This window comes from Mytilus trossulus, chromosome 5 (assembly GCF_036588685.1).
Source record: "Mytilus trossulus isolate FHL-02 chromosome 5, PNRI_Mtr1.1.1.hap1, whole genome shotgun sequence".
In the NCBI taxonomy this organism is placed as follows: domain Eukaryota; kingdom Metazoa; phylum Mollusca; class Bivalvia; order Mytilida; family Mytilidae; genus Mytilus; species Mytilus trossulus.
In genome coordinates, this window is record NC_086377.1 from 60,428,642 (window position 1) to 60,444,601 (window position 15,960).

Below are 15,960 nucleotides of genomic sequence, written 5' to 3' on the forward strand. Positions count from 1 at the left end.
AACAGTAAATTTCATAAAATGACTATACAAAAGATGTGCATGATGAAGTATTAACTAATTACAGGAAACAACTAAAATACATTTTTTTATAATATTTGCCTTAATTGAAAAACCATAAATATAGTTACATACAATAAACAGCAAACATGATCAGCTAAACAAGATCTTAAAAAATGACTATACAAAAGATGTACATGATAAAATGAAGTATTAACTGACTATACATACAATAATCAGCAACCATGATCAGCTACACAATATCTTAAAAAAATGACTTTACAAAAGATGTACATGATAAAACTGAAGTATTAACTAATTACAGGAAACAACTAAAATACATTTTTTTTTTATAACATTTGCCTTAATTGAAAAACCATAAATATAGTTACATACAATAAACAGCAAACATGATCAGCTATACAAGATCTTGAAAATGTCATATAGTACAATGTAGTACTCCATACATTTGCAACACAAAAAGTAGACACATCCGAATAAGTTTAAACCTCAACGCCAAGTGAAGTCATATTTGAAATTGTAAAAATGACAAAAAAATGACGTCATTTGAATTTGTAAAACAGATCATCAAAAAATACAAAATGACGTCACATTTGAATGAATAAGATAGAATTAGGATTGATTTAAGATTATATTTGAACTAAATACTGATATTGCATTTAATAACAATGCACATGTCAATACTTATTAATAGCAAACTAAGGTAGCAATAAACTATATTATAAAGCTATGTCCGGTTTGTTTTGTATCTAACTTCAAACGTAAAATTTCGTACTGATTACGTTGAACAAAATCAAATCTAATAAAAAGTAAAATCACAAAAATACTGAACTCAGAGGAAAATCAATTTGGAAAGTCCATAATCACATGGCAAAATCAAAAAACAAAACGCATCAAAAACGAATGGACAAGAACTGTCATATTCCTGACTTGGTACAGGCATTTTCAAATGTAGAAAATGGTGGATTAAACCTGGTTCTATAGCGCTAACCCTCTCACTTTAATAACAGTCTCATCAAATTCCGTTACATTTACATGATGCGTTAAATAAACAGTCACAATCAATAAAATAGTCAAAATATGGGAACATCAGTCATCATCGTATAACAATTTAACAGGACACAACAACATCTACTATCTACGAACACATGGATTGATTTGAGTGTCTGACGTCAGAAAAATTATATACGTCACATAAATTTGTCGTTCAATGTGCATACAATAGTTATCCAAAGTACCTGGATTATAAACAATTTTAAATTTTACATAGGCAATGAGCGCAGACAGGGTTAAAATTCAAAAGTATGTAAGAATAAATTACAGAAATCAAACTAGTCCAAAAGTTATACATAGAATTTATGAGAATCCAAAACTTTTAAAAGGAACAATTTAACAGGACACAAAAACCTATCCACGAACACATGGATCTACTTGAGTGTCCGACGTCAGAAAAATTATATACGTCACATAAATTTGTCGTTCAATGTGCATACAAAGAATTTAAAAATTTACATAGGCAATGTACGCATACAGGGTTAAAAAATCAAAAGTATGTAAGAATAAATTACAGAAATAGACCGAGATTCAAACTAGTCCAAAAATTATACATAGAATATATGAGAATCCAAAACTTTTTAAAGGGAACAATTTAACAGGACACAATAACATCTACTGTCTAAGAACACATGGATTGATAGGCGGTGATTAATTTTCTTTGCCATAACACATAAATATAATAAAAAAGACGTCAACACATTTGACAAAATCCGATGAGAATTACAAATATAACATTAAACATTTTACTAAATACATGTATTTGGGATAGACAAGTACCGTTAGACGTCTTATAGTAATGCAAATTCACACTCAGCAAAACAGTCACAATCGGGAATAAGTCACGTTTGGTAATTACAAGATTAGGCGACATAATGACAAACCACAATCTGCCATGTGGTAAAAATGTCCTTAGCTAGTTTGGTCAAAGACACATCGTATGGATCCACCAATTCGTGATGGTGTCCATAAAATTTACGGAGTGTCAATTTAATCAGTCCTCCTCATAACTTTGTTGGAGCAGTTTCTGCGTAAGGAGCACACTCCTGTATATGAAGTCCGTATAATGTGGACAAGCACGAGGATAACGTATCAATTGTGATATGTAAACACCATACGAAGGGGCAGAGGGTATTTTACAGCGGAGAAATGGGAAATTGATAATTGGGAAGTTGAAATCGTCCCGTTTATCATAGATTTTCGTGTGAAGTCGTCCATCTACGTCAATATTGAGGAAAAAATCAAGGTTTGAAGCAGTCCTTCTAGTATCACTAGTATCCTTAATTTCAAGTTCACTGGGATATATGAGATGTAAGTATTGGCTGAAATATAGGTTATTCAATGATAAAACATCATTAATATATCGGAAAGTAAAATTAACGAATTTCGCAAGGTGCTTTTTCTTTTTGTCTTTTAGAAGGTTCTGAATGAATTCTGCTTCATACGAGTACAAAAACAAATCTGCCAGCAGGGGTGCACAATTAGTACCCATTGGAATACCGACTGTCTGTTGAAATATAAATTCTCCAAACTCAACAAATATATGGTCGATCAAAAAGTCCAGCATTTTGATAGTACCATCTTCAGTATATGTTTTGGAAGATTCAGTTTGATTCTTCACAAAATATGAATTATTATAATCCAAAACATGAAATTTGTATCTACGATTCCCATTTTTATAGAAAAAGCTCTGTTTTATGAGATGGTGAAGTCGATCTTTCAACTGAGCATGGGGAATAGTAGTATATAGCGTAGAAAATCAAAAGTTTTTATGTTGCTGCAAAATTGCAAAGATTGTGATCGAAGATTAAGCAGTAGACCTTTCGAATTTTTTAGAAACCATATCTGGTTAACACCACTGGTAGAATATTTTTGAATCCCATCTTTAACTGTAGAAAGAATAGTAGTCAGTACTTTAGAAAGATGTTTAGTCGAACATTTTGAAGACCCAGCTATGTACCGTTCTTTATATGGAGTTTTGTGTAATTTAGGTATCCAGTATAATGAAGGCAAGTTTTCTTCGTTTTCTTTGATGTTGATACCAAAAGAAAGAAGGACAGATTTATGATTTTGTAAAATTTCGTCCTTGGTAAATGATATTAAAGAATATTTAGGATTACCAGTAGTTTTATCAATTCCAAGCTCTGTAGTGAGACATTGCAAATAATGTTTTTTACATATGAAGACAACATAAATACCAGAAGGGAATGATTATAACCAGAAACAATTTTTGCCTTAAGGATTCACATACTGATGTTTTAGAATTTCTGTCTTTATTCCGAACTGTTCAAGATAAACTTTTATATTACTTCTCAGATAATGACAAGTGATGCTAAAGTTTTTGTTTCTGCTTTTGATACAAATAGTGAGATGTTTTGCAAAGAAACACACACAAAAGAAGATCTCAATAACATTATTTGATCGATTATGTAAAATATAATTGTTTTATTATTTCAACTTTTTAAACAAGAAGTTCATCACTTGGCGTCCGTCGTGCGTAATCTGTCGTTTCTTGTCTGTTAACTTTTACAAAAAAAAAACACTTTTTCTTATATTTTAGAAGCTAGAATACCTGATGCTTCGAACTTTGTATATAGATGCCTTATGTTACGAAGTTTCTGTCTGTTATATGTCCATAGTCCCGGACCTCATTGTCATGGTTCATTGACTATATTTAGTATAAGCGTACCTTGAAAGGTCCTTATGCCCGGCAGACAGTTTTCACTTATCCTCGATCTCTTTGCATGGATCAGTGAGCAAGGTTAAGTTTTCATGGTCAAGTCCATATACAAGATACCATAAGCAATAGCTCTTCTATATTTGGTACATTGGCTGATAGTCAAGTGTTCATGTCATCTGACATTTACCTCATTTCAATGGTTAAGTGGAAAAGATAAGTTTTTGAGGTTTGTTTCTTTTCCTAATACTATGTGATTGGTCATCTATATTTAAAAGAGGGACGAAAGATACCAAAGGGACAGTCAAACTCATAAATCTAAAACAAACTGACAACGCCATGGCTAAAAATGAAAAAGACAAACAGAAAAACAATAGTACACATGATAAAACATAGAAAACTAAAGAATAAACAACACGAACCCCACCAAAAACCAGGGGTGATCTCAGGTGCTCCGGAAGGGTAAGCAGATCCTGCTCCACATGTGGCACCCGTCGTGTTGCTTATGTGATTACAAATCCGGTAAATAGTCTAATTCGGTAGGTCACATTCATGAAAGGGAAGGGGATTGTAGTTACAACGTAAGGAACATATCCGAGATCATTTGTGAAACAGTTATTCCATAACGGTCAACCAAACCGTAATGGCGTCCGTAAAATTTACGAAGGGATGATTTCAACTTCACCATTTGGAACTCTTGGTTTAATAGCTTCCTTGTGAGCAGTAACCCTCTATCAAGAAAATCATGATAGGAAATGCAAGCACGGTAATATCGTATCAATTGGGAGATATATACCCCGTATGCAGGTGCTGCTGGAATGTTGCTACTTAGAAATGGAAAGTTCACAATTGGAAAGCTGAAATCATCTCTTTTGTCGTAAAGTTTTGTTTTCAACCGACCCTCATTGTCAATTTCTAGATGTAAGTCAAGATATGAAGCCGACTTAACTGTATCTGTAGTATCCTTTATCTCCAATTCGATGGGATAGATGCGTTCCACATAGTCACCAAATTTGGAATAGTTTAGTGAAAGAACGTCATCTATATAGCGGAAAGTAGAGTTAAAGGATATTGCTAACTTCTTATTTTTCTTCCTAAGAAGTTCCTGCATGAAGCCAGCCTCATAATAATAAAGAAACAAGTCGGCAAGTAGAGGGGCACATTTTGTTCCCATTGGGATTTATTTATTATTAAGTGTATGGAAATATTTTATGAAGTTCTTGTCAGTCTCGCATGTTTTATTTGACCTTGACCTTTTTTTCACAGTTCATGAACCGAAACCGAGATCATACGATTCCTTAGAATTAAAACTTATTTATTACAAAAAATATAAGAATTAAGATAACCCATACACAAGAATGGACGACATTTACTTTTTTACATTAATCATTACACATGCTATTTCATTGATAAATCTTATAAATTGTTATCATTGATGTAAACGGGAAACACGTATACCCTGTTGTAATTTTAATATATCCTTTTTTCTTTAAATGTGATAAAATATTTCCATAACAATTGAACATTTACAAAAATGATTTATTAGGATTTCCAAGTATGATTATTCAACAAAAAAATTAAGTCAGCGTTTACTGTTGTAAATGGCCATTTGAAAATAACATTCATATTTTTTTTCTTTTCCCCCTATATTCTATTGTGGTTATTGTACCTTTGACTATGGTTTGATGCTTTCAAAAAATCATAAAAAATCCATTTTTCGTCGCAGTTAATTTTTCCGTAGCAGATAAGGTTAAAAGTTGATAAAACAATCTTATTATCAAGTAAAACATATTTTAAATCAATGCTTTCTGATGTCAACTGCATTTTGAAATGCAAACTCCAAACATCCGTTCGACAGATGTCGTATGCAGAGTATACACATTGATCGACAAAATAGAAAGGTTGACTTTATAATATTTCTGCTTCGCTCACTTTCATTATTTAGAAATAAAAAGTTGTAATTGTTTGAAAGTTCTATCAAATTTTAAGAAATTTGATACAGAAAAGTGTATCTTTGTTGGTTTCTACATTCCATATGTCTTTGATATATTTAATGTTACTATTTAGAAAGGAAGAAAAAAACAATGGCTTATTTTGAAATGAAATTTTTGAATTACCAAATAGTCTCATATTAAGTACCTCGTTCTTAGTTTTGGGATTATCTCCAATTTTTAGAAAATTAGACCATGTAAAAATCATTTTCTGATAAAATAAAGGAATATTTTTAAGATTTAGTCCCCTAATATTTGAACATTTACATAAAAAATACTGATCATTATACTTGTTGTCAAATTTTCGAAGCCAATACTTGCCAATCGCATTCCGGCTTTCAAATGGTTCATGGAGAATGCGATAAAGAGACTTTATTTGTTTACTTCTAATGAATAAGTCTATACTAATCATGCCCATTCCGCCCTTTGTTATATCAAGACAACAAACCTGTCTTTATATTTGGTTAACTTTCCCATCCCATATAAAATTCCAAATAATATTGTTTATTTCTTTTGAATATTTTTCAAGAATTCCCCGCATTTCAATTTCATAACTACACATGGGCAATATGAAATTTTTTACTATTAAGGTTTTACCACTAAATGAAAGTTTCCTGCTTTTCCAAACGTGGACACAGTTTTTAATCTTTTCTATTATACTTTGCCATATAGCATCATTATCAATTTCATATCCGTGATTTACTCCGAGGGTTTTTACATTACCTGTAATCCATTTAATTTGATTAAATTTTAGTTTTTTCCTTTTAAGAGATCATATAAGTAAACCTGTAGTTTTATCAAAATTAGTTTTAGATCCCGAAGCTTTTTCGTATAGCGTTAGGACATCAAAAGATTTTTCTACTGATTTCTCATTTTTGTTAAAAAGCTGAGTGTCATCAGCAAACATGCATAATTTAGTTTCTATACTTTTACCCCCCTCACCAGGTATTTGAATCCCTTCAATTTCCTTGTTACCTCGTATTGCACATGCCATTGGTTCTGCTTGCAAAATATATATAAGGGGTGCTATTGGACTGCGCGTCTGGCGTATATACTAAATTTAGTCCTGGTATCTATGATGAGTTTAGTCATATGGATAATTTACTGTAAAGCTGACGACCCCATTAGAGATGCAAACATCATTGTAAATTGATAATTCAAATAGACGCTCAGTTTCCGGTTTTAATAGATTTGAATGTTGAATACGAGGATGTTTCAAGTTGCCGTTGTATTTATTTGATTTAACATTCAACAATATTTAATAGTACATGGCTGTTTTGAGAATCTAGTGTTTCCCTGACAGTGGCCATTTTTGTTTACCTGTGTGACTATATAATCAAAAAATTTCTCCCCAATATTGATTTTGATAGCTATTTGCCTTCGCTAAATAGTTATCAAAGGTACCATAATTATAATGTAATCCACCAGACAGGCGTTTCGTCTATATAAGGCTCATCGATGACGCTCAGGTCAAAATAGTTCTAAAGCCAAACAATTAAAAAGTGGAAGAGCATTGAAGATCAAATTTCAAAACATTTGTGCCGAATACAGCTATAAAGGTAATCTATTCCTGGGATTAGAAAATCCTTAGTTTTTCGAAAAATTCTAAGTTTTGTAACAGGAAATTTATAAAGATGACCATATAATTAATACTATTTCAACAACGAAGTGCTGTCTACTGGGCTGGTGATACCCTCGGTGACAAAACGTCCACCAGCATAGACGGTCAGCCGGTGAGTTTTTTTAGTGATTTTCAAAATTCATTGTCAAATAAAATCGTCCTCTCGTCAGCAAGATTATGGCCTGATTATAGGGAGCAGAATAAATTAATGAAGTGTTGCTTTTTTAATGAGAAATCTAAAAATTCCTATTGAATAAACATCATCAAGAACAAAAAGCATTGTATTTATTCAATGGAATTATTCACTTTGCAATAAACAATAGAAGATGCTGAGCAACTCAATAAGAAGATTTTTCTTACTTGGGACAGCACAAAGTCATGCAAAATGTAGCGGTGTTAAAGTAGTTTTAATATCAATTCTTTACTAATAATATACTGAAAATGAAAATAAAAGAACACGTTAATGCATTTTTTTCAAGCCGCAATAACTTATTACTGCCTTTGTCCAATATTGTCTGGTTTAGTATTAATCAAAGGTGATAAAGTTCTCAAATCTATGGTTAAACTCCAATTGAAACTTTTATTTTGTAGTTATCACACAGTAAAGTCCGACAGAAACCCGGTATGGGTGGTAAAGGTGGATGTAACAAATGGGAAAAAGAAGGTCATTGGTATGCATATAATTTACACATATTATAAAAATAAGACGTTTTGAAGAAAACTCTGTTCACCAGAGTTCAAATGATGTGTATATAAGCATCTAATAGATCACCCTACAACCATCTACAATGAAAAAAAAAAACATAACTCTTATTTGGCACGGCATGAACATTGTGCAATATTCAAATCTGAAAAAAATGCCTAATTAATAACAATAGAATATACAAATTTACCAGTTTGTTCTCTCAGTTTTAAGATTTTAAAAGTTTTAATTGAAAGTTAATATAAGTTAAATTCACATGCATATAATAAGAGACAAGATAAATTACACGTTAAACATAAAAGAAAATGTAAAATAATGTCAATTCAATAACTTATGTTTTTTTTTTCACTCACAGGTTAAAAGATTACCCTAAGGGTCCGTAAGTATACAATGTACAGTCTGAGTGTACTGATATAGAGCTGCTTAACTTTACTGTATTAAAGCGCATCTGAAAAATAAGTTGACCAAACTTATAATCGTTTGCAATGAGCTGGCGTGAATGTGTATGATATTCATGTGTGTATTTAGTAGACAAGCAATAAAGTTGACATAAATGAAAGTTTCTAGTTTAGATCACACACATAAAGTACAACAGCCCAAATACTTTTAATTTATAAGAAATTGTATAAGTGTAGAAGAAAAAAGGACAGAAATTGAAATTGTAGTCCAAAGAACATTAATAATTTGATATGACTTATGTAAATGTAAACAGAAATATTGACAAGAAGAGAACATCAACAATTTGAAAAAAGTATATTTATGAAAAGGTAGACAAGTGATAGATAAGCTAAAAGCAAAGGTTTGTAAAATATTTTACTTTTTGCATACTCAATTTACGGGAAATATAAGACACTACACACTAAACACTTTACCCATCAACAAATTTATAACCATATAAATAATTTGAAAGTGAATAAAAGAATTAGCTATTTCATGATTGCGTATAGGATTTATAACGACAGATCAACAGCACCAATGAGAGACATGTATCCCTGTGATCCTTATCCTAGAGACCCCTATGATGCGTACTACAGAGACAGATACCTGCCACCACCACCGATGAACAGATTTGATAGATACAGACCATATCCGGATCCCTATGACAGACGACCTCTGCTACCTCCAAGAGATCCATTTTCTTACGCAAGACCCCCTCCAGACTATTATGGAGCATTAGGAGGAACAAGGTAGAAATGCAAAATATTATAAAGTATGCACATATTGGTCAAGTTACCCTTATTCATATAATAACTGTTACTGAGTTGATGATAGAAAGATTTTGTTCTATAAAATTTCTTTTTGTGTGCAACTATTTTTAAGATGAACTAACACCATTTATTTAGAATAGTTCCTCTATATGAAGTTTAAAACAAAGATTTTATGTTATAACACTAACAAACAATAGTTATAGATTTTTCATAGTGTTAACTCATTAAAGGAGAAATGGTAAAGCTTCTTTAAAACCACTGTTGGAATTGAAATTTGATCGTTATCTTTCCAAGTTCCAAGGGAAAAAAACCTTTAAGATGGCCGCCCAGGAAATCAATTAATTTTTGGGCTCTTCAGTATTTTGGCAATTTTATGTGATTTTTGACATACCAAAAGCATTATATTCTTATGAGGATGTTCAGTATCATTATCTCTACACAGTGATGTAACTTTTATGATTTATTTTGCATATTTTGTAAAATTTCGTGATTTTCCTTGTTTTTCATCAAATTCTATGTATATTTTAGATTGAAAAAGTATGTGCGCACCAAAGAAACAACTTTATATTTGGTGGGATCATGTCAATAGTTATAATAAAGCTTCTGTTAAATTATTTGTTGTTTCTAGCCACGGCACGATGTTTCCATAACAGAAATATTGATGGAAAACTGCATAAAATCGGTATTTTTCAACGTTTTTTTTTTAAAATAGTACATATTATGACGTAATTGTGACGTCATAAGTTAAAAATCATCTTTATGTTTTTCTTTAATATTTCTTTAACCTATGCATTTCTAAACATTATGTGCCAATTTGAAATAGATATCAAACATTTAATTTTGTTGGGCCAAATCCAGGCCTTAATGTCCCTACTCCTTTGGATTTTCAACCTTGGAAGTTTTGAAGAGATATTTTAAAAAAATGTAGTGAGAACATTTCAGTAAAACTGTTTATAATTTGAAGTCCTCTATTTACTTGTCTGGAAATTTTTTGGAATTAGATTTGTGAGTACTATTTTAATTTAACAATGCCAGGTGGAAAAAAGGTAACAAAAAGAATGCACAAACTGTACAGACATTGCCTACAGCTAAAAATAAGGTAGTAATAAAGGAAATCCAGCTAAAAGAACTCACACAGCTGTTTCAATGGATAATAGTGTAGATATGACAATTGAATTGTCAAATCTCCACCATGATTAAAGGAAAGCATTGAGGGTGTGGTTAAACGAACATACCTTGACAAAGCACTGAACAAAATTGTAAGAAAACATGATTTGGAAACAATAGTGACCTCAATTGTCACTAAATTGGTTGATAGCATAAAAAAAAAAGAAATTTATGATAATTTAAAGATAAGACAAATAGGCAGACAAAAGCTGTTGAAGAACTGTCAAAAGAGAATGAAGGATTAAGAGAGTTGATCGCTAGCCAAAGAAAAATGATCCATGAACTTCAGATAAATGTTTAAGATAATGGTATTATTGCCAAACAAGCATTACAAATGGCTAACTATAATCAGCAGTATAGTAGAAAGTTCAACATAAAAGTGATGAATTTCCCAGAAAACAATGATGAAAATTCCCAGAAAACAATGATGAAAATTTATGAGAGATCTTTAAAAGTAGAATTGTTAAAGACACTTTGAAGGTAAACATTCGACCTGATGAAATCCAAGCTATGCATAGGATACCAGGTAAACAAGGATAACATAGACCAGTCATTTTAAAACTCCTCAACTCTGAGGTGAAATACCGCATTATGAGAGAAAAGAAAAACATGCCTAAACAATGCACTTTTAGACTAGTTGATGATGTTACAAAATCCAACATGGAACTGATTACTAGACTTCGTGATAGTAATCAACTTGATAGTGCTTGGTACTTTAATTGTGCTGTATATGGGAAAATTGAAGCAGGTAGACGTTTGAAATTTGATATTTTTGATGACATTTCTAAGCGATTGAAATAGCCGGTAACTAGTTGAGGAACATTTTGCATGACAGATACATTTCCACTGAAAAATAATTGTCTTAATATATAATAACTTACTTACAAACAAAATATACTAGTATTTATGAGAACTATCCACCAAAATTTTCATGATTTTAATGATGTGGGTTATCTTAACAGTTTGCATGTGAGAAAGAATGATTGTGTAAATTATTGTGCAAATGTAGTTTATTTAAGTTTATTTCATTGTATTACATTGTTCTGCTTGCTCTTGTGTATAGACAAAAGTATTGTATCTCAAGTCAATATAACATAATGGATAATCATATAAATTTTTGTCAATGAATGTAAGGGGTCTTTTCTCTATAGTCCGGCCGATCGGTGAAAAAAATGCTCAAATAATGAGGAAAGCACCAATTTTGGCATGATGGTATATGTTTGTGTACTGAGCAATATTAGCTAAAGATCCACCCTCCAAATTTAATATGGCGTTTTATTTCAAGATGGCTGCCGTACGTTTTAATTTTTTTCCCCATTATTGCAAAAAACACAGTGGATTTGAAGCTGGAAGAACAAAAATCAACATATTTGAATGACTTGGCGTACTTAGCAAGATTATTTTTTGATCTATTTTTGAAATACAAAATGGCGGCTATTTTCAAAATGACTGCCTTGAAAATAAGCAAACAATCATTGTTGGGAATTGACATGAATATATGTATTTTATTGATGCATAGTGTCATTTAGTATCTGTCCCAGTCCTGTCCTTTTTGATATTGCCCTGCTCGTCATTTCATACAAAAAGTAGTAGCTTTCATAAAAAGCTGCAGTAGTAGCTTCCATTAAAAGCTGCACCATTTGTTGTCTTGGGTCACACATAAAAGGTGTGATTTGGGTTTTATCTGCCTTAAGATATTATTCAGTGCCTATCTTATTTCTTGGTTCGCAATATTTTGCCATTTGAGATATTAAACTGTGAAATGAGAATCATTTGAACAGATATCAGTGAAATGGCATGAATCGAGGTCAACAAGGACAAGAACATTGAAATGGCAGAAGTTGAATCACTTGGGGATATGGAGAAACCCACCGCTAAAGACGCTAAAACAGAGGACAGCTCAGAAATGACTATTAAACAATTGTATTAAAAATTGCTTGGCGGAATTGATGGTCAGAACAATAAGATATTTAATGTTGTGGTGAGACGAAAGGACAAGCTGATATCATCTAATAAACATAGTTCTGTCATGTGACGTCACCAACGCTTTTCGTGATTTATCAAGCCTTAAAATTATTTGTTTCTGTCTATTCGAAATATTATCAAATATGTGGTTCTAACTTTAAAATAACCTGCTTATCAGGTTATTCAGTGTGCACCACATTTTTCATAAATAGAAAAAAAATCTTGCAGTCATTCCTTAAAGAACGATAAGGAAAGATGACTCTAATTCAGAATGCCTAAACCTTTCATTGCATGAATACGATTAACTAATAAAATAAAGTTTTATCTTTAAGTTCAAATTTGAAAATGATATCGATAGTCACAAGTATTTTGACTTTTTTCACTTTCTGCACATAAACTTATTTGTTTTTACAGGAATCCATATTATGACCATTACCATGATTACTATGAAAGAAGAACTAAGTAAGTTTATTAGTTTTTTTCTATTTTAAGATACATTTTTATATAGGTCATTGGTTTTGGCTTTATAATTTGTTCTAGGTGAATCATCTGGTCATGTGATGTTTCAAATTTAAGTCAGGTTCAATCTATGGTAATTTGTAGTCATTTGAGAAAATACTTGTATGTGATATAAGTATTTGTAGTGATTCACATTGAAAGTATAGTATTATAAATATTGCCATAATTCTTTAGTGATGTCAAAATTTAAATTCAGTCTACAGACCCTTGCACTGTCTGAAATAAAAAAAAATATTATTAAGTATAAGTGATCATGTTGTCACCAGCCCAGTAGTAGTCAGCACTAAGGTGTTGACATGAATATAAATCATATGGTAATTTTTATAAATTTCCTGTTACAATACTTTGAATTTTCGAAAACAAACTAAAGATGTTCTTTACCCAGTAATATATTACCTTAGTTGATTTGGCAAAAATTTGGGGGGGGGGAATTTTGGGTCTTCCAAAAGTAAAATCACAAAAATGCTTAACTTAGAGGAAAATCTAATCGGATAGTCCATAATCGCATGGCAAAATCAAATAACAAAACACATCAAAAACGAATGGAAAAAAACTGTCATATTCCTGACTTGGTACGGCATTTTCAAATGTAAAAAATGGTGGATTAAACCTGGTTTTATAGCGCTATATGCTCTTCAATGTTGTACTTGTTTGTCTTTATAACTATTTTGATCTGAGCGTCATTTTATTATACTCTCTTAAACATTAAAATTTATATTGATTTTAAACTTTATTTTATGGATTGAAGTATTTAATAGATGGTTAGAAAATGAATAATTTGATTTGACATGTTTTTCTATTTGTTAATCGTACAGTTACATGTATCCTTTACCACCACCACCACCACCACCACCACTGGGAATCACTCGAATGTCTCCACGTAGAAGTCGCATTCCAGCACCATATTGAATGTCGTAGCGGGAGAGAATACGCGGATGAATGTGATTTAGGAGAAAGACTTGACAGCGGATTATCGTGTTTAATGAAGATGGAAAATAGATACAAGTCGCAGTTATTGTAATATATCGCCTTTCATGACATTAAATTAAATGTAATTATCGTGTTATTAGAAATTGTGCACATCTTTCAAGTGAAGTGTACATAGAAGTCATTGGTTACATTTTTATGAATTCATATTGTCGCTATGTTTCATCGGAATAAATTTGTCTCTTGATTTGAGCTTGTTCTTTTATGTATTCATTGCGCTTTGTACATTTTATAAGCTGATTGTTACATGCTCTACAACAGCAAAATGTCAATATCGGTAGATACATATTTTAGTTGTTCCATCGATTGGTGCAGAAATAATTTGTCAACAAGGTTTCATTACAACTTTGTATAAGAAGGCCTTATTAATTCTGAATTTTCAAAATTATAAGGATCAATCTTCTCCTATAGTATCGTATTCCTACACCAACCCTGTTGCATCTAAAAAATTTAATCACAAAAAAGTGTTGCAGAATCTAAATATTGATGACCCCAAAGCTAAACCACCTGATTGTGCCTGTTCACATTCCCTTTTCGTGTATAATCCTGCTGACCATATTATTTCTGGAGACCTAAAAATAGTCAACAACTACAAGTTGAGACAACTTTTGTCCAATGGTCCGGAATACAGAAAGCCACAGCCAATCAATTGGAAGCAGAACATCAAACTAATAATGGATTCTGTTGAGGGTTATGCAAAAGACTGGGCAAAAAGAGAAAAGGTTGAGGTTGACACTCTTTCGGAGTTGGTAAAATCAGTGAGGTCATTGATTCAGATAAGAGTAAGTAAGCTTAAAGGGTCAATAAGCACCAAAGCTCCTTCCATCTTTAAAGACCCTTATGTCATAAATGAGTTGTCTTGCCTCCATGACAAATATGTTGTCGTTCCGGCTGACAAAGCCTCAAACAATACTGTTTTTGTTTGCAAGAAACACTATATTGACTGCCTGATTAAGGAACTGGGAATAAATAACACACTTGGAAATCTTACATATACACTAAGTACGCTTACGAAGCCGGAGATCCTGGAAAAACACAAATAAGTTCTAATCTCCATTGGTGTTAATCCAAAGGATGAAGACCAGGATCTTTCATCCTTATATTAGATTCCTAAGCTTTACAAGAATCCCTATAAGGACAGTTATATTGCAAGTTCTTCCAAGTGTTCCACTAAACCCCTTTCTAAAGTTCTTATTGCCATACTCATTGCAGTCATAGAAGGACTTCATAATTATTCCGAAACGGCATATTCAAGAAGTGGTGTTAATCAGATGTGGATGCTGGAAAATTCAAAAGAGTTATTGGTGAATTTACAATCTCAATCATTAAAACATTGACCAACATTAAAACCTTTGATTTTTCAACTCTTTATATAGTGGAAGATATTAGCAAGCACAATCGAGGGAATTGTGCAAATGATGATACAAGCATGAACATTACCACAAAGCATCATTATTATATACTTTTTAAGAAATAACTGCTGGCCATTCAAAAAAATGATTTTTTCAAGATGGCCACGGCCATTTTCTAAAATGGCTGTTTTCTTCAGTTTGAAAATACTGATTTTTCTGGAAATTTGTTCTTCGAACTTCTTTTAGTAAAAACCAATTATCAGGTGTTGGCAGCTACTTTTCTTACATAACATATTTATCAAAAATGAATATTTGACATATCAAGTATTTGCGCATGCGCGAAAATGTGACAAAATTATTTTAAGAACATTTGAACTTTTTACTATATATTTAGTGTTTTTGGATTTCTAATGATATTATGAATTAGTTTAATATATTTTTCAAGGTTATGATACACATGTGTTAAATATTTGTGCGCACGTGCAAACTATTAATAGACATCAAGAGCTATTTGCATGCACTACCAGGCAATTCTCAGGTATTCGATGGATAAGGCGAAAATGTGGTGAATTCCGGAGAAACATCAATTGTAACTGCAGCTCAGGCACTTTTAGAAATGCCTAAGCAAATTCACTGGGAATGGGCTGATTTGTACAGAGAAGATACGCTTCTCGTCATGTTTGGTGGATTGCACATTAA

At 31.8% G+C, this 15,960-nt stretch overlaps 1 protein-coding gene across 4 annotated transcripts in view; it reads left to right on the top strand.

Moving 5' to 3' along the window:
* Window positions 1–14,024, top strand: part of LOC134719769 (RNA-binding protein lark-like) — a 35,516-nt gene extending 21,492 nt beyond the window's left edge. For 3 of the 4 annotated variants that reach the window (XM_063582728.1, XM_063582730.1, XM_063582731.1), the window contains 5 exons: window positions 7,952–8,031; window positions 8,419–8,442; window positions 9,011–9,250; window positions 12,818–12,865; window positions 13,738–14,024. In XM_063582728.1, the coding sequence (XP_063438798.1) occupies window positions 7,952–8,031; window positions 8,419–8,442; window positions 9,011–9,250; window positions 12,818–12,865; window positions 13,738–13,831 (486 nt within the window). In that variant the 3' untranslated portion in view covers window positions 13,832–14,024. The remainder of the gene's footprint in view (window positions 1–7,951; window positions 8,032–8,418; window positions 8,443–9,010; window positions 9,251–12,817; window positions 12,866–13,737) is intronic. The other variant, XM_063582729.1, reaches the window with a different exon arrangement.
* The last annotated feature ends 1,936 nt before the right edge of the window (window positions 14,025–15,960 follow it).